Source organism: Rhinolophus sinicus, linkage group LG07 (genome assembly GCF_036562045.2).
Source record: "Rhinolophus sinicus isolate RSC01 linkage group LG07, ASM3656204v1, whole genome shotgun sequence".
In the NCBI taxonomy this organism is placed as follows: domain Eukaryota; kingdom Metazoa; phylum Chordata; class Mammalia; order Chiroptera; family Rhinolophidae; genus Rhinolophus; species Rhinolophus sinicus.
In genome coordinates, this window is record NC_133757.1 from 113,641,822 (window position 1) to 113,660,904 (window position 19,083).

The 19,083-nt window shown below is 35.1% G+C and overlaps 1 protein-coding gene across 15 annotated transcripts in view; it reads left to right on the forward strand.

Moving 5' to 3' along the window:
* The window catches only part of ELF2 (E74 like ETS transcription factor 2), a 95,700-nt gene extending 76,864 nt beyond the window's left edge, over positions 1-18,836 (forward strand). For 9 of the 15 annotated variants that reach the window (XM_074338506.1, XM_019730822.2, XM_074338509.1 and 6 more), the window contains 6 exons: positions 5,480-5,593; positions 7,646-7,819; positions 10,055-10,141; positions 12,999-13,191; positions 14,054-14,404; positions 14,813-17,010. In XM_074338506.1, the coding sequence (XP_074194607.1) occupies positions 5,480-5,593; positions 7,646-7,819; positions 10,055-10,141; positions 12,999-13,191; positions 14,054-14,404; positions 14,813-15,437 (1,544 nt within the window). In that variant the 3' untranslated portion in view covers positions 15,438-17,010. Of the gene's footprint in view, positions 1-5,479; positions 5,594-7,645; positions 7,820-10,054; positions 10,142-12,998; positions 13,192-14,053; positions 14,405-14,812; positions 17,011-17,713 lie in introns of those variants that run through there. The other 6 variants (XM_019730823.2, XM_074338511.1, XM_074338510.1 and 3 more) reach the window with 2 other exon arrangements.
* The last annotated feature ends 247 nt before the right edge of the window (positions 18,837-19,083 follow it).

Sequence of the window (19,083 nt, forward strand, 5' to 3'; positions counted from 1 at the left end):
TATGAGTGGCTCAGAAATACTTAATGGAAAGTGAAGACTTCTCTTTTTCTTGTATTTCTTGACACAATGTGAGTGAATATGTCTGTAAGATTGTTGTTACGTAAAATGGGAGGTTAATTTCTTTCAGCCAGCCTTTGTGCCATATTGAAACTCGAGGCCATGTCTAGATGTTGAATATGACTGTGATATAGCTTATTTAATAATTTAGGATCATTGTGTGTGTGTGTGTGTGTGTTTGTGTGTAGCTTATAGGAAAAACGAATGTATAGGAAAAACTAATGTTACTTTCTTAATATTTATAAAAAAAATTGTGTACATATGGTCTAGATTTTCTGAAAGATTTTCCTTTTAAAATATTCTGCCTTCTTAATCTCGAGTATACTTTCCTTGACTTTTTTCTCTCTCCTTTTTAGAATGGAGAAATAGGGTCACTGGAAGTTTTGTTCTATTTTATTGTAGTTATTAAATGGAAGGGGGATATTTCTCTGGAAATTTAGTCAAAGTATTTTTACTGACAAAACAAATATCTGGTTTGTCAAAGTTCATCGTGAAATTTGAACTTGAAAATCTAATTTAATATATATTTGAGTATCTAGTGTCAATGTTGACAAGATCATTAATTTGAAAAAAGTTTAGCAGAATATGAAAAGATGTGTTGAAGTATAATTGGAAGGATGGCATTAATTTAAAAAAAATTCACTTGAAAATGTGTTTTAAGAAATTACTCTTCAGAATTCATTGCAGCATAAGTTAAGTACTAAAATTCATATAAAAACTGAGTTAAAGAGTAATATCAGTACGTGGTCAATTAGGATAATTGAACATAGAACAGTCCTTTAGAAACAAATTTGGTCGGTGGAGAAGGGCAGGCAGGAGAGTGTTTTTTGATAATTATTTAAGCTCCTTATTTATATCTTAAATGTTCAAAAAGATGCAAAGAAATATTTATGAAAAGCTTTAAAAAAATCCTTCATATGTAAGTGGACAAAGTACTGTTGTGCTTATGGAAATAGAATTACAATTTTTTATCTACACACTGATGTTTGTATTTAGAAGCTAAAACTTACAGAAACATGAGGATAGAATTTGAGTGTTGATTAATTACATCTGATAAAAAATTACAGCTGTAGTTCTTAAAAACTAAAATTCTAATCGGGATTCAGGGAGTCTGAAATCAAAATTGTTTTCATAATAATATTAAGACATTATTTACCTTTTGACTTTCACAAGTGTTCAGAGTTTGCTGGAGGCTACATGACTTAGCATTGCAACACATCAAACGAAGAAGCAAATATGACAGTCCAACTTTTTCTACCATGTATTAAAAAGATTTACAACCATGCAAAACAAAGCTCGTTAAATGTGTTTTAGAAAGGTGATTTTTCATAAAAATATGTTTCCAAGTATTGGGTTTATTATTTTAAATGAATAAATATTTTAAAGTTTTCTTAGATTTAATTTCAAATAGGATAAATATCGGTACGTAGGACTATTTATAAAAGCAAAATCTCTGCGGTCCTCAATAATTTGGATGTAAAAGGGTCCTTTTACCAAAAAGTTTGAGAATAGCTGAAATAGTTTTATTTAGTCTACACTTTTCAATACTGTGGCCACTAGCCACATGAGGCCATTGAGTACGTGAAATGTGGCTGAGAAACTTATTTTTTAATTTTTTAAAATATTAATTTAAATGTGAAAACTGAGATAGTAAAAAACTCCTTTACATCGATCACATGTTAAAATGACAGTATCTTAGATGTACTGGGTTCAATGAAAGGTGTTAATTTCACCTTAACTTTTTTTAATGTGGCTACTGGAAATTTAAAAATTATATGTAGCTCATGTCATATTTTTAATGGACAGCTGTACTTAAGAAAATTTGATTATCTTTTTTAAATCTTATAACACAACTATATTGATTAGAAAGTTAAGAGGGAACAGGTAAAGATGGAGCGTCCCAGACCATTATCTTTTCACCCTTTTCATGGCATTCATTTGAATTCCTCACTCTCCTGTTATGTTTATAGCCTTGGGGCATTAGAGGATAAGCTGTGGTAAGTCAAGTGTGGTAGTTGAGTGATGACCTTATAATGTTAGTGTATGGTCTTGCTTGTGGGGGAATACCACTATCACCTGATGAAGTGTTTTCTAATTTTTTTCCGTTGCTCTTAAATGAAATTGCTGTTAATTTTTATTTTTGACTTTGAGAACATTGTTATGAACTAGATCCATTGCCAGCATTCTCTTCTGCAAAGCTGAGAGGTATGTCTCTTGTCAGACTTAATTACCAAGTTTGGTATTTAGGAACAGCTGTTGAGTGAGTCTGGAATAGTCTACCATACAAACACCAGTTGATTAGAAAGCTAGAAATGGAACAAGAAGACTCTTACTAATAGTAAAAAAAGGGCATAAGCAAATTTAATTTTTGGCACTGTGATTAAAATAGTTTTGAAATTTATTTGATGCATTTATTTCTTCAAGGAGTATTGACCAGCAGCATTTCTAATCGTAACTAGAAAGTATCTATCAGATTTATTTTAGCTTCATTGTTTCTATTTTTAAAGAGTTGCTTATTATTTCCTCCCATATTTTTCATACACAGGTCTAGAAAGACACCACTAAATCAAGTTTTAAGTAAGAGAAGGAATTTTCAGACCTTGGCTAATAGTTTGCTTACTTTGATTGCACAACAATGTTAAATTCATGTTTATCCTTAAGAATTGTGCAAAGTTTTTAGTTTAAATTGTATTTGAATTATTGATCTGAATAAAATAGTATTAAAGCGTTTTTTAAAAATTGCAGAAACGAAGAGGAGAAATATTTAAATGTCTGTTATCAAAACCTACTGTTGACGTCTGTCAACAAAAGTAAAATGAGGTTGTTCTCACTTTTACCAAATGCCCGAAATATTCTTGGAAACTATCATGGGTACATTATTGTAAATTGACCTAAGTGTAAGTTCTTAGGTGTTCATTTTTTTTCCTTTAATGTGCTTAGGGTTATTTAGTCAGTAAATAAAAATTACACAAAATAAAATTAGTAATCAAAAAAAGAAATCAGTGCTCTCCTAATCAGCTGTTAGCTTACAGAGTTACTTTAAGTTATTTTGCACCTTTATTTAGTTTTGAAATATTTTATTTCTGCTTATGTTTTGACACTCTATTAACTATTAGTATAAGTTTCATGAGGCCAAAGATATTCACACTTGTATCTCAGGTTTATATAATAGCATAGGGTCTGGCACATGGTAAATGGTTAACAACCATTTGTTTGTACATAGAATATTAAAGTATGAATAAGTAAATTTTCTTAAGTTTGTATGTATTTGTTTTACTCTGTAAATATAAAATATTTCTGGGAAATAATAAATAATCTATTGAGGTTAGAAATATGAGCAAGAAGATAATTTCCACAGACATAACTAACGTGAAATCATGGTTTTGAAAATGTAGCTCAAACTACGTAAGAACTCAGGGCAGCGTAATATATAACTCCTAGGCAAATTTCATTTTGTTTATAACTTAAAAATCTGGTAAAATTCTATTGCTGTATTATTATCAAATACTTGTAGTTCTGATTTTAACATGGTAGAGTTTTTAGGGTATGTCTTAATACAATTACATAAGGAATGAGTTTACCCAGGATGGTTTATTAATAGCACTTAGACAACAGCTAAATTGCAACACAAGCAGACTTGAAAGAGAATGAAGTTCCTAGAATAAATTGTCAAAACCTGAGAATTTGCTTTCCAGGGTTCTTTAGTTTATATGAGTATTGTAGGGAGGTACTTTGAAAAAAATACTTGAGTATGGTAATATATTTTATACTTACTCTAACATTAAGTTTCTTAAAGTGGAGCTGGAAGGACTGATTGAATCCTTTGCTTCAGTGAAGCTGCAGATAAGAGTAAGCAGGGTCACCTAAAGATAGATTTACTTGGAGGTTTGGCTGCCTCTCTGGAACTGTTTAGCTTTGAGCAGATTTCCATAAATGGAAAGAGCAACTGGAGAGACCCAGTACCTTGGTGGAGAGTGTGGATGATGTGCAACAGGTGGTAAAACAGTCACTGGAGTTTTTTATAAATGCTCTCCAATGGCTGGTGGTTAAGCCTTGGCTTTGGCGTTTGGTGCATTTTGAGACTAAGTGAATTTTTGTTTCAATTAAGTTTCTTGGAAACAGTTTTAAAAGATTCGTATCTTTAGTGTGTAGAACTTGTGAATTTGTAATATGGTTTTATGGAATTTGTATAAGTATTTCCTTTTAGTTTCTTTAGAGGACATCTTGAGGAAAATCTGTCAAATTAGAAAACTTCACATATTCATGTTTCAGAACCTCTTACCAAGTAAAATATTCAATATTTTAAGTCAGAATGTGAAATTAATACGTAAGTTTGTGCTTGAATTGCCAGTTTGTCTGTAAGGTCAGTGGGTTGTTCTTAACTCCAAGTACATAAAAGAGATACTTGCATGGGTACTACATGGACAGTCTATGGTAGGAACTGTAACAGATATAAAGGTGGGTTAAGATAGGCCCCCGACCTCAGAGCTATAATCTTACAGGAGTGATAATAAATTATCACCATTTATTGAATTCTTATTTATGTGTATGTTTTTTATGGGAATCACCTCTCACTTAATTCTCACAACTGTATGAGGAAACTGAGCCTTAACAAGAAATCCAGCTGTTGGCCTAGGGTAATGGAAATTACTTTAAGTGGCAGAGACTAGAACCCAAGTGTTGGATGTGGAATCTCAAACCACTGCTGTACACCTTACTGTTTCACAAATAATTCAATCAGCAAAGCATGCAGTAAATGCTAGGAGAGAGTTACAGAAGGTGATAAAATTAGAAAAACTTCATTAAACAAACAAACAAACATAGAAACATCAAAAAACAACAACAACTTTTTGGGTGAAACCCAGAAAAGTCCAGTGAGGTCCCAAAGAAGAGAGCAAGGTTATTGTGAAGAAAATTCCAGGGGCTTTGGTGCTAAAACTAACGTACTCACCCAGGAAGGTCGGTAGGAATTGAACTAATTGATTCAATTAACTTAGAAATAGGTTTTCTGACCTGTAGCTATCACCCCCGATTTTAGTAGCAGTATATCAACATACGTAATGGATTGTTAATCTGCAGTCATCCTTCCCCCCCCCCCCCCCCAGGTTAGTTTTGGCTTGAAATTGATACAGGGTTCAAATTTCAAGGGTTTTTCTTTGTTTTCCTTTGGATAACATTCAGAAATTTCTCAGTAATTTCTAATCAGTCTCAATATTCAACATTTATTCTGCAAAGTATGGATACTAGATTGTTTGGGTATTTAAATTATTTCTGTAAATAATTTATGCAGACTAATATGTATCAATGACTTAGTCACATGGGAGTTAATTTAATTTATATTCATTTCTGCTGTAGTAATGTGTTTTCATTTAGTAACGTGTTCAGTGCATTTTTAATTGAGTAGAACTTCTTTTCCCCCCAGTGGAAGCATCAGTTCACAGCAGTAATGCACACTGTACAGACAAGACCATCGAAGCTGCAGAAGCCCTGCTTCATATGGAATCTCCTACCTGCTTGAGGGATTCAAGAAGTCCTGGTACGTGAACTATTCTTTTTTGTATTAAACACGTCACATCACTTCATGATTCTAGAATGAATTTTTTTTTTAATACAAGGGAATTGTTGGTGTTATCAAGATCTATTACACATGAATACCTGTGATAGCAATAATTGATTTTTATTTGTCAAAGTTTCCCAAGTCTTAAATACTTAATTTTCATAATAAATGATATAGAAAATGACCGACAGACAAGACATGATAGTATAAATAGCAACTTAATAACTTAATAAATTAAGTTGGTGCAAAAGTAATTGCGGTTTAAAAGGTTAAAAATAATTGTAAAAACTGCAATTACTTTTGTATCAACTTAGTTTATTAAGTTGCTATTTATACTATCATGTCTTGTTTCCTTAACTCTGGGAAGTTGATAAACCTTTGTACAGTAGTTGTTACACGAATGGCAGATGGGGGCAGTTGCCTCCTATGACCACTTTCAATCCTTTATTCAGTGATTAATGGGCAGTGACTCCAGGGAACCGTCCATGGTGGAGAGGAGAGAGCTCCCACCATTTCCTCACACGCCCGTCAGGCTGTGAGTTTTCCTTTTCTTTTGGACCCTTTTGCTCTTTAAGACTGCCTTTGAGAGTCATTTTGTCCTAATTTTAATTTGTCCTTATTTTAACATTCAGATGTTAACTTGATTTGATGCAGTAAGTTTGGCCCTTCTTACAGGGTTTTATAATACATACTCAGAGCTACCAGGCTTTTCAAGTACAATAGAAATCCCATGTATTCACAGATATGAGAAGAAAATTAGGACATAGTGGTCAATGTGTTAATTCATGAGTGTATATGAATATGTTAACTGTCTCTTAATTGAAATAGAAATCTCATATTCTGATTATTCATGCACGTTGGAAGGAAGCTGGGACAACATTATTGTATGTAATAGAATACCAAATAGCAATCTATATGTACTGTTCTATGACCCCAAATTCAGGATTTTAAATACTGAAAGATGATACTGATTGGGCCGTAACGAGCAGATTTTCCTTTTCTTCATATTTTAAAATAAGCTGTAAGTGTTTAGTTTTTACTGAAAATTCACTTATTAAATGTTTTAAATTTTATACTTTACGTATGTATTACCCAGTTAGAGAATAATTATGGGCATGTGGAAGGAAATTCATTATTAAAGAACTTACAACAATTACACTATTTTATTTTCAAATGTTTTCCTAATTGTCAAAATAATTCAGACTTTTATAACGAGCTTGAAAATATATAAAAGTGAAGAATGCAGGGTGACTACTCATGATCACCCTCTTACCCAGAGGATTAACATTTCCTTCAAGTAGATTTTCTTTGCATTTTATTTCCTTACATACAAGGTGTGATTAAAAAAAAATACAGTGAATGTTTAAATTAAAAAAAAAATTTATTATAGTAAGACACATTGCCATTAATCCCCCCTCAAAATACTCCCCCTTGCTTCGAACACCCTTATCCCATAGTTTTTGCCACTTTCTGAAGCAGTTCTGGAAGTCCTTTCGTGAGTGTCTTTAGTTGCGCTGTCATAGCTGCCTCGATGTCCTGAATCATTTTGACTTTGGGGAAGAGCCAGAAGTCACACGGTGCCAGATCCAGTGAATGAGGTGGATGAGGACACACCGTAATGTTTTTGACAGAAATTGCCGTGTACCAGAAGCGATGTGTGACAGGGAGCATTGTCATGATGGAGGATGATGATTCACGGCACACTAAAACACACCTGCTCTCAAACGTCTATACCTCACACCCGACTGCACTGAACAAGTTGAAACTTGTCACACCCTGTTGCTAAGGTGCGATGTGCTGCTTCCTGTATTGAAGATCCTTGCCTTTCTGTTGGATGACACTCGGCAGCAGCATTCATCGTGTTTTCGATCACACCTCATACTTTGGATCAGATTGCATATTCAGCAAATTAAGTTCTTATCCTAATTTGATGAATTCTTAATAAACTCACCTCTATTAAATATTGAATTGTCCACATTAAGAAGTATTAGTAAGGGTGGGAAATTATAATTTTTCAACTTTTTTTTATAGTGGAAGTGTTTGTCCCTCCTTGTGTATCAACTCCAGAATTTATCCATGCTGCTATGAGGCCAGATGTCATTACAGAAACTGTAGTGGAGGTGTCAACTGAAGAGTCTGAACCAATGGATACCTCTCCTATTCCTACTTCACCGGATAGCCATGAACCAATGAAAAAGAAAAAAGGTAGAGTATATTTATAAATTTCTGGAAAAGAGGGTGAAATTTTTTTCGGTATTGTTTTTCCCATCATAGGACGTAGGAAATAATATGCTGTAAATTTCTGATTGATGTTATCTTAACTAGATATTCTCAGAGAATCAGTGATGTCATCTTAACTAGGTATTCTCAAAGAATCAACAAATTGCGATTTTAATTTTATGTTGTAACATCTTGATACTGTTTAAAGGAGTTCGTATTTAAGCCCTAAAAGTAGTTGCCTGAAAATGAGATTATAACAAGTGTTGGACGCACAGCAGGGAAATCAGAGATTCACTGCACATTTGTCTACTTTTTGATCCTTTTAGCTACTTAGTTACTTTAAAAAAAAAAAAGATTCTTTTATTCGTTTTCTCTATTTTTCGTAAACTTCCTATTCTATTGTGGGTATTAAAATAAAAGCCCACTCAGTGTTCTTTTGCTTACCTTCTTTTAAATACCAAAATTGCCAATAGGTACTTCTAAGTGAAATAAACTCACCGGTGGGTAAGGAGTATTTCCACTTCCTGTTTGACTCCGGCTGAGACTTCTGCTCACCTGCTCCTAGTGGGTGGGGCACAGGGCTTCAGCATATCTCCAACATCCCGAGAAAATGGGAGCAGCAAGTGGATCCTTTTCCTGTTTGAATCAAAAGTAAAATTTGAAAGAAATGAAATCCTATGTAAATGGGTATTCATCTAATTCCTCTTTTCTCACATTTTAGAATAGAAAAAGAATCAAAGGCAAAAATAAGGGAAAAGATGTGTTAAAAATAATGGTGTTTTCTGTCACATATTAGATGTATTAAGTTGCTTTGATGTTCATGCGTCTGCTCATTTCTGTGAGGGATACAATTGAAGAATAAGAGTGTCTTCCTTCAGATAATGCATATATAGATTGAGAGAGATATGAACATTGAGAGAGATTGAGAGAGAATTTAGAACAAAGAATCACTTCCTGCTGTAAATGTTTAAAAACAAAAGACATACATACTAAAAGTCCTATTTACCCACTGTCCACTGCTGGTTGTATCCAGTGGGAGCTCTTACAAAATACTTAAGAAATTTTTAGATTTAAAAGAAGATGGAAAAGACTGTGAAAAGCTTGGATCATTTAGGGAACCAAGACCTCTAGATAAAGAGGTATATATGGTATTAGCTTGTGTGGTTTGATATAAATCAGGAAATAATTTGCTGATTTAATATTAATTATATATATATGAAAATAGGTGGTCTTAGTGAATGACCGTTTAGAAACATAACACCATTATTTATTTATTTATGGTTAAGTACATTTGGGATATACAGTTAGGTAAGTTACATTTTAATAGCAGGGCCTTCTTTTTTTTTTTATTGCCCAAGCTTATAATTACTAACGTGTGTTGTGAATCTCTAAGAAAAGATAGCATACAGTGTTCTATATCCACGGTTTCAGGCTTCCAGTGGGGGTCTTGGAATGTATTTCTGATGGATAAGGGGGACTGCTGTATAATATACTTGAATGTTCCCAACCTCTTCGTTGAGTCTTCCCTTCCCCTTTTCTGCCAGTATTCATCCATCAGTGCTGACGATTGAATACAGTACATTTCAGACTTACGCCTTCTTCAGTTTAGAGAAGTATAGGTCTTGCTTTTCTACTCATTGTGGATGCTAGTCTGAGAGAACCTCTGGCAGAAACAAAAGGAAGGGCCCAAACGTTTATTAGACACAAGAAATAATTACTTGGAAGATTTTCTTACCCTTATAATATACCTGCATGTTTGAGGTGAGGAATTTTAAACACTTAGGCTTAAATTCTGGTGAATTGATTGGCTCAGAGCAGTAGAGTATTTAATATGTTTTACTTTTCCTTACTTGAACTCAATTGTCAGATCCTCTGCCATAGGTAGGTAAAGATTTATCTAACAGTCCTGTAGACCAGAAAAAAAGTTTACTAGAAATTGTTTCTGTTGTCATGTTATTGGAAAAGGTTAGCAAATTGAGGCTCCGACCATGTAAATAATAGGTTAGTAGTACCTGATTTGCCTTATCTAAAATGCTGTAATCTAAAATTGCAGTAGTACTTCTAATGCTCTTCTTAAAAGAAACTTTTTCTATACACTGAGTATATAATCCACAGATTAGTGTCCAGTTTTATGAATAATTGTTATTAAAGAGTCTGCTAATTATGCTTCTATTATTTTTTCTGTTTTCAATGTATGGTTTCAATATCTTATTTTTTCAGTTGGCCGTAAACCAAAGACCCAGCAATCACCAATTTCCAATGGGTCTCCTGAGTTAGGTATAAAGAAGAAACCCAGAGAAGGAAAAGGTAATTTGGGGAGGGCCATTTTGGAAGTGAGATGATTTTTTTCTTCAGTCAGGTGACATTTTTGTATTTGTAAGAAAATTATTTGTAGTACACGCACATGTGGGAGTACTATCTTTGGTAGTAGTTTTTAATAAGGGATGTGTCAGCATCACGTGGGAGCTTTTCCTATTATCTATGCCCAGTCCCTACTTCACTGAGATCCTATAGTCATAGATATACCAGGGGAACGGAAGGGGGCAGGTGTTTATATTTTGAAAGGTCCTAAGTGCAGCCTGCCGAAGACCCTTCTTGAGAGTCATTGTTCATTTACATTCAAATTTCAGTCTTGTATTATTAAAATTGAGGCAGGATGTTATAATGTGAAAATTAAAGTTATAGTCACACCTGGATTAAAAATCGAGTCAGGGGTGGCTGGTTAGCTCGGTTGGTTGGAGCGTGGTGCTAATAACACCAAGGTTGCTGGCTTGATCCTCACATGGGCCACTATGAGCTGTGCCCTCCTTAAAAAAAAAAACAGAAGAAAATTATAATTTCTCTCCCAATCAATTAAAAAAAAATTGAGTCAGTGTTTACTCCTCTGCAAAATGATGGTGATAATCTGCATAGGCTTAATGATCTACCTTGTCTGATAAAGGGAGCTTCACATTCTGAATCGTTTTCCTTAAAACCAGAAATAGGATTAATTTTACTTGGGGGTGGGAACTGGGGTGGAGCATTTAAAGCTTACCTGAGGAATATAGACGAGTCTAACTCAGTGGACCCGGAAGCATTCCGATCCCTACTATGTATAAGACACCGTCTGTGTTGTATAAAATTTCTTCCAGAATAAGTTCTCCGCTCACTTTTACTATGTTTGCTCATAGGGCCTGATAATCTCCTGGTCATAGCATAAAAATTTCCCAGCTACACATCTTGATGGATAGTAGTTGAAAGTGATGCATGATTTAATAGTAAGAGTTTTTAGGTATTGATACTGATGTAATAGGGCTTCAGAGATAACAGATGTGACTGTGAAATTGAAGATTAATCTTTTTAGGTCAAGAGATGCACACTGGGCTCAACTATGGGTTAATAGATTTGTTGAATTTTGGGGGAAATCCCGAATGAAAGTGCGGTTTTAGAGGAAGAACATGAGCGTTTAGATTGAGTAGCAGTGGCTTGTTCTTCTCACATAGCTTGTGCCTTGGATCTGGGTTTGAGGGGTAGTGAAGGGATCGTGAGCCTCGAGGTGAGCTGGTGACTCAGTGGCGGCATATGTGTTCTTATGTCAGGATTCTTTTTGGGTCTTTCATCAGTTGAAGAACCTCTGCACCTAGAGACTTACAAAGGGAATAAAAGAAGAACAGCAGCCTCGAAAGCCTGGTCTTTTCATAACACTGCCCACTACTTTCCCCCCCTTCTAAAGGAAAAAAAAGTGATGCTTTCCTTTTGGGGATTAAGTTCCTTACCTTACCCAGATTCCCTCCTTTTTTCCTATTCAAATCTTAGCCATCTTCCAAGACTTGTGATGTTTTTCCAGTCTGCTTTTCACTCCTGAAATCCCAGACAAAGTGATGCTTTCCTTTTGGAGATTAAGTTCCTTACCTTACCCAGATTCCCTCCTTTTTTCCTATGCAAATCTTAGCCATCTTCCAAGACTTGTGATGTCTTTCCAGTCCACTTTCTTTTCACTCTTGAAATCCCAGACGTTCTTTTCTATCATTCATTTGAAATATAATTATGTATTGCCTTGTGATGTGCCTTACATTGTTTCAGTTACTTATTTCTTGTATTGTTACTTAATTGTCATCTACTTTTTTTCCCTTTCCAACTAAACTAAATTCCTTGAGTCAGGGACCAGGTTTTAAATGCTTCTCTGTATCCTCTACTACAAGCCTAGTATATGATGAATAAGTATTTCATTTTGCAGAAATATTTTAATATTTCCTCCTTTTCAGATTTTGCTAGTAGCATGATCAGATGTTAATACATAGTTAACATTTGATGAGTACTTGACTAAGTAATTGCCATATTAACTTTTTGGTGTTTCTATTTAAGGTGCTCATTTTAAGACTGAAGTATAAATGTCTTTAATAACAGTTGTTCATATATAATGAAATCCTAATATATTACTTACCTTCACTATACTGGGTATGATCAGTAGCAAGGAATAGCAATTTAAAAAATCTGTTTTTAGAGGCAGTAGTTTTCATTGTTAAAAATGATAAGAGAATGTTTTAAAAGGTCATGGGTAGGGTGCACTTTATAAGACATGTAGTTCAGAGTTCATGCCTATAAGTGAAACAAAGAAAAACATGTTTCTTACAAAAAGACCGTAAGCCTAATGCCTAAAAAGTTTTGCAGATTTCATTGAATATTGCTTGGCTTTTCAATAAATTAATAAATAACTTTTGATGAATTTTGATCATGGAATTTGGGGTTCAAATACATTTATTCAGAGTTTAAATCTGTGTTAATGAAGAACTGCGGGTCTGTTTAGGTTCACTTAGTGCTTTGCATTATGCCTTCGCCTTCACTGAACTCAAAATCAAGGATAAGGTGATACATGATAGTACAAAATCCAGGACCTCTATTATATCAGTATCACAACTGGAAACATACATAGAATGTTAATTTTAAAAATCAAACATAGTTATGATTTTTGTTATAAAAGGTATTTTGTTATTTACTAGACAACACAATTTGACACTGTGCAAATGATTGTCACTGTAGTCAAGTACTTAATGACAGACCTCGTATATTTGTGTTTCACCGGTAGTGAATGAATTGTTATCCAGCATAATTCAATATTTGCTTTTAATTATGTGTTTAATTATGTTAATAAATTTTTAATCAATGTCTATCATTGTTTTCAAAGGAAACACAACCTACTTGTGGGAGTTTCTTTTAGATCTACTTCAAGATAAAAATACTTGTCCCCGTTATATTAAGTGGACTCAAAGAGAAAAAGGCATTTTCAAACTCGTGGATTCAAAGGCTGTCTCTAAACTTTGGGGAAAGCATAAGAACAAGCCAGACATGAACTATGAAACTATGGGACGAGCTTTGAGGTAAGAGCACAAAAGAATGAGTTTTCAAACAAAACTTACATGTTTCCTTATATTGGCTATTAGCTGTTTTTAAATACAAGCTTTAAAAAAAAAATCCCTTGTTTATTATAACTTAATTTTGGGGGATATTCTAGAAGAGCTTCTTGGATTTGGAGATAAAATAAGGATAGAGGAATTTGGTGTAGATGTCTAAAATTTCAGCATCATTGGAAAATCCATTTTTGCAGAAAATGTGCTTTTGCACTTAGTACCATTTCTTAATAGAAATTTGTAGACCTTTAAGACAATGAAAGCCAAATGAAATACGGTTTCCATATTGTTAATTTGCTTCAGTTCCTGCAAATTTGTCAAAATGGATATATCTTGATATGAAAATTTCTCGTAAGTTTTGTCAATCTGAGAACCCCACAATTCTTTGTAATGTACAAGGCTTCTAATTAAAGGTGTTTATAAGTGAACACATAGTTTACGCAACAGTATTCACATATCCCATAGATTTCATCTGTACCAAGCACAGCTTAGGTAATTTTTTCACATGACATCAAATTTTTTATAACCTATGTAAATCAGAGTTGAATTTTTACCGGTGTTTGTAAAATACAGTAAAATATTCTGTATTTAGGTAAAATTACTTCAAGAATGAACTTTTAGCTACTCAAAGTTAGAGGACCTATGGCACCAAGTTTCAACTTCATTCCGCCTTCAAATTCTCAGCCTTTTGAACAGTCCAGGCAGAAAGAGCTCCTTCTTATCTTATAAGAATAAGTGAATGTTTCTGTTAGTGTCCATTCCACATAGTGGTTTTTTTTTTCATGAAATAAGTGTAATACACGTGATTCATTTAGTACTTTTTCCCTTACAGATATTATTACCAAAGGGGTATTCTTGCAAAGGTTGAAGGACAGAGGCTTGTATATCAGTTTAAGGATATGCCCAAAAACATAGTGGTCATAGATGATGACAAAAGTGAAACCTGTAATGAAGATTTAGCAGCAGCCGCTGATGAAAAATCGTTAGAACGCGTGTCGCTGTCTGCAGAAAGTCTCCTGAAAGCAGCAACCTCTGTTCGTGGTGGGAAAAACTCATCTCCTCTAAACTGCTCCAGAGCAGAGAAGGGTGTAGCTCGAGTTGTGAATATCACTTCCCCTGGTCGTGATGCTTCATCCAGGTCTCCTCCGACTACTGCGTCTGTATCAGCAACAGCAGCTCCAAGGTAAGTGAGGGAAACTGTCAGTTGTAATGTATTTGCTTTTCAGAAAGCTCCATGGCAAAGTGATGTGCTCTTTTTATTAATATTAGCATTTTAAGATGCCACCGTTGGTTAGGACTTTGAAAAGTACTTGATATTTTAGATATATTTTGTTGTTAAAGTAGGTGATGTCCCTTTTCATAGCTTTTAATGGTTTTTGTAGTTCTATAGCTAGAATTTAATGTGCTTTAGTTTTTAAAAGTATATTTACCTCATGGTATTTCGTATTTTAAATGTCAGGGATTGTCAGTACCTCTGTAAAATTTGGGCGCACTACTTCGTACATTTTGCATTTGTGCTAATCTTTTTGCTCAAGAGACCTACTTTCTAATTTAGCATTAAATATAGTCAACTTCCTTTTCTAATTTACAGGACAGTGCGTGTGGCAATGCAAGTACCTGTTGTAATGACATCATTGGGTCAGAAAATTTCAACTGTGGCGGTCCAGTCAGTGAACACAGGTGCACCGTTACTCACCAGTAGTCCAACGACAGCAAGCTCTCCAAAGGTGGTTATTCAGACAATCCCTACTGTGATGCCAGCCTCTGCTGAAAATGGAGACAAAATCACCATGCAGCCTGCCAAAATTATTACCATCCCAGCTGCACAGCTTGCACAGTGTCAGCTGCAGACAAAGTCAAATCTGACTGGGTCAGGAAGCATTAACATTGTTGGAACCCCACTGGCTGTGAGAGCACTTACCCCTGTTTCCATAGCCCATGGTACCCCTGTAATGAGACTATCGGTGCCTACTCAGCAGGCGTCTGGCCAGACTCCTCCCCGAGTTATCAGTGCGGTCATAAAAGGGCCAGAGGTCAAATCAGAAGCAGTGGCAAAGAAGCAGGAACATGATGTGAAAACTTTGCAGCTGGTACAAGAAGAAAAACCAGCAGATGGAAATAAGACAGTGACCCACGTAGTGGTCGTCAGTGCGCCTTCAGCTATTGCCCTTCCTGTGACTATGAAAACAGAAGGACTAGTGACATGTGAGAAGTAAGCTAGCAGCTCTGCCGTGGACTATAGACTGTTAGTGATAGTACTAACATGAGTATTTGCAAGGGGTGTCAAGAAAAGTCAAAAGAAGACTTTAAAACATTTTTAATGCTTCTAAGAAAACAATCAAATTTACTGGAAATAAATTACCTATCCCATGTTTCAGTGGGAAATGAACTACATATTGAGATGCTGACAGAAAACTGCCTCTTACAGTCGAAAACAACTGAACCCGTCAATAACATAAAGGATTGAAAGGGACCAAGCAACTCACTACAATATCAAGTTACACTAAGACTTGGAACACTAACATTCTGTAAGAGGTTATATAGTTTTCAGTGGGGAGGGGTTGGGATGGGTGATCTCATTGTTACATATAGCAATTTTTGATGCATTTTATATGCATACCAGCAATTATTACTGTGTTCACACAGAACTCACTTAACTGGTGCTATGTGAAGACTCTGCTAACATAGGTATTTTAGAATGTGAATTGAAGAATGGATCCAAAAGCTTCAGAAAGAGGAAAGCAAAAAAAGATCTAGTGCGATTTTTTTTTTTTATATCATATAGCTTAAGCTGATTTAAAACAAAGGCCTTAGACTAATTTTTGGTTTTCTTTATTGAAATAAGCTAATGGCTTGTTTGTGTAAAGCTTTTTTTATTAAAAGAAAAAATTTTAAAAATCTTGTACCTAGCACAGTATTGTTATAGAATTTACATGTAACATTTTATATGGTAGTTTAAGTCTGTCAGTTTCTTAATTGTGGACAAATTAACAGTTGGCTCTGGCCTTTTGCTGTAACACGCCTGTGTCACTCACTTAGCCCTGGCATCTGTGCAGACATGTCAGTCTCAGTTCTACTGTCACTTGGAAGTTAAGGCTCAGCATGAATTTTTGTCAGGTAACTCTAATACCTGGAGTTTTCTTTCTTTCTTTCTTTCTTTTTTTTTTTTTAGTTGAAGTTTAAGAGGGAAAGTACCAGTGTTCAGATTTGAACTATAATAGTTTGTATATTCAACATTTGAAGTATATTCTATTTTGTTGTACTCTTGTTTCAAAGTGTATTCAAGTAGGTTTTCTGAAATATAGAAATGAAATTTATCTTGCGTTTTGTCCTCTGGTGATATTTATGACAATATTCAAAAGCTAGTATAGAGGCATTATTTTAGTTAAGTAATGAAGTCCTATTCTCCTTCCCAACTGCTGCATAAGAAATTCGACTTGTTTTGTTCCATTATATTAATATTTGGCAAATATCTGCATGTTACCACTTCCTTTCTAATTACTACTTACCATAACAAATTTACTATTTTAATGTTGGCCACACTTGAAGAATTTCTATTTGAAATCAGACCATTTGTTTCACAGCCAGACTTTTTGAGGGTTGGAAAGAATGAGTAACATTCTCACCCTTTTACAAATTAGGAAGTGGAGGTACCAGAGGGATGAATTTCCTAATTTCGCACCAAGCTAGGTCCTGAGACTCCACATCTTAATGCTCTTTCTATTTACTACAAAGAAAAGTTGTCTATTTTTACATCTTTTAGAAATTTAAATAAACTGATACTTAATATTTTGTGGCCTTTAATTGTGCATTTCATCAGATGCTATACAGATCGACAGATTTTTATAACAACTCCCTTTGTTAATCTTTTATCTTTTCCGTAAATATACCTGATGGGACTTTTTAATAAAGCTCAAAGAAAAACTCACCTGATTCTTACCCCATTTGAGAGTTAATCTCAAATTCTACCTCCTCTCAAAACATTTCCTAAATATTTCAACTTTCAGAATTGTACTATGTGCTTTGGCACTTAATTGTATTGTCTTCTTTTGTGCACTGTAGTTTCATTTGTTGAGTCATGTCTTCCATAGTACTTTTTTCGGGCAGCGATTATAGATTACCTACACCCCTCCCCAAGTGCTGAGTGTATTAGACAGACATGTATTGATTTTGGTAACATTTGCTCAGAACATAAGTCACATTCTATGGAGAATAGCTAAAGAAACTTGAATTTTAAGTAATTCTTTCCCCCATGCTGTATTAATTGGTTCTAATTAGGTTCCAAGCCAAGGCTACCTAGCTTACCTCACCACTCTACCTCAACATTTTTCTCTATCTCTTTCAGAATAAGTACGCCTATAGTCTAGATATGGAAGCGTACATGTTGACAGTGTATACTGATGGGAGTTTTCGGGTGATTGACATTGTCAATGGTATGGCTTTTAATCTGAACCCTTCTAAACCATAAATTTTATTTCCTTTTTGTGTCCAGCATATTGGAGAAGAACCACCCGGCAATGGCTTGATGCCACTCCATTTCCAGCCTCACCAGGCTTTTGAACATGATCAGCAGCCTGTCCACTTACTCCTTAGGTCATCTTCCAGCAACAATTCCAGCTGTCACCACCCCACTTACCAAATGAGCAGTATACCTCTTTACAGAGAACAGGGAGCTCATGAGCTGTAAACTCCCTCCATTTCTGGAAACCTTGCTATAAGACCATCTACTTATTTCATCGTCCATCCTCACCACCAGTCTCCAGAAGGAGGCAGGTGTGGCGCCTTCTTGTACCAGCATTTCCTCCCCCTTTCACACCTACTTGGTTTCCTTGTCCCAAGAATAGCGCTTCATTCTCTTCAGTAGCTTGCAGTATGAATTCTGGGTTAGAAAGAAACAGTTCTCGTTGAGGTCTCCAATAACACAATAATCAAATCAAACAGGTGCTCTATTTTTTCCCACATGGTCTTGTGGCTCAGCCTTCTTAAAATTCTCCTTTGATTTTCTATAACACCCCTCCTGGTTTACCTCCTGCCTGACCAACTCTTTTTAGGTGACTTTGCTTTCCCGTTTAATGTTAGTACTTACCAAGATTCCGTCTATGGAGCTCTTTTCCTCTTAGAGTAGTTGTAAGAATTAAATGAGTTAATTTAAATATGTTAAGGGTTTAGAACCAGTGTCTGGCATATAGCAAGCGCTCTATTAAATGTTTACTATTATTTCACCTCAACAAAATTGTTTATCTCATCTAATGCATGTGGTTTTTACTACCAACTACATTGTTCTAGACTTGAAGTCTTAGATGGGTTTATCTAATTGCCGACTGGCTACTTCCTCCTGACTGTCCAGCTGAACTCTCTTCCGTCTAAACCCTGTTCCTTAGCTCTTAGCTCAGTAAATGACGTTACCATCAACCCATTACTCCTTCCCCTCCGTCACCTTCCCCTTACTTACTGTGCTCTTCCCTGTCGCCTCCCAGGACTCACTCCCCCCAACATCTTATCTTCAGCTGAAGATAGTATTTAAGGTGGTGACCTCAGCCATTTTGGCAACTGAACTTTTTCTGGTGTCTTTCCCATGTATACAGGAGGTATACATGTTATATTAAACTTTTGGTTTTCTCCTGTTAATCTGTCTTTTATTACAGGGATGTCTCAACCAAGAACCTAAAAGGACAGAGGGAAAACTCTTCCTCCCCTACAGAGCAATAGGCTATATATACACCATAGCGCCTAGGTGTGAGTAGGCTATACCATCTCGGCTTGTGTAAGTATGATGTTACATGACGAAATCCCCTATTTCTGCACTTCTCAGAACGCGTCCCTATCATTAAGCAGTGCGTGACTATTGGTGGACATTATTTG